At 62.1% G+C, this 593-nt stretch overlaps 1 protein-coding gene across 1 annotated transcript in view; it reads right to left on the bottom strand.

The window, feature by feature from the left end:
- Positions 1-593, bottom strand: part of SF3A2 (splicing factor 3a subunit 2) — a gene marked incomplete at its 3' end in the record, with an annotated part of 4,352 nt that continues 3,759 nt past the window's right edge. Inside the window, exons 6-7 of the mRNA XM_021707883.1 lie at positions 154-222; positions 1-78 (exon numbers count right to left, since the gene is read on the bottom strand). Of these exons, the coding sequence (XP_021563558.1) occupies positions 1-78; positions 154-222 (147 nt within the window). The remainder of the gene's footprint in view (positions 79-153; positions 223-593) is intronic.

The following is a 593-nucleotide window of genomic DNA, read 5'->3' as shown; positions in this document are numbered from 1 at the left end:
CTTCACCCCGGGGGGGCCGGCAGGGAGGCTGGGCGGGGCCGGAGGCTTCTCCATCTTAAAGTGGAACTGCAGGAAAAACTAAAGAAGCGGCGGCTCAGCGGGGCCAGGGGCACCAGGCCCCAGCTGGCTGCTGGGTGGAGGCCAGAGACCCACCTGCTTGGTCTCCCGGTTCCAGTGGGTCCAGAACTTGCCCTCGGCCTTGTCGATCTCCCTGCTGGGCACCTGGGTGGGAGAGAGAAGCCTGTCGGTGGCTGTGGCTCCAGGACCCTGAGGCCCGGGGCAGAGGCCTGATGTCAGGCGCTGGCTCCCTCGGGGCCCGGGACAAGGCCCCGGCTGGGCAAGGCCTTGGTGTTGGGGATGGTTTTGTCTTGGGGAGAAACAGACTCGGCTTAAACTCCGGCCCAGCTGCTAACCACCCTTGCTCCCACAGCACAGTATGTGTTACTTCAATTAAAAAAAAATTGGGGCCAGGCTCGGTGGCTCACCCTGTAATCCCATGTTTTGGGAGGCCGAGGTGAGTGAATTGCCTGAGCCTGCGGGTTCGAGACCCGCCTGGGCAACTTGGCAAGACCTCATCTCTACAATAAGTCAAA

The sequence above is a fragment of the Carlito syrichta genome, unplaced genomic scaffold (assembly GCF_000164805.1).
Source record: "Carlito syrichta isolate Samal-C Ts95f unplaced genomic scaffold, Tarsius_syrichta-2.0.1 Scaffold126582, whole genome shotgun sequence".
NCBI lineage: Eukaryota > Metazoa > Chordata > Mammalia > Primates > Tarsiidae > Carlito > Carlito syrichta.
This window is presented reverse-complemented; position numbering and strand designations above follow the sequence as displayed.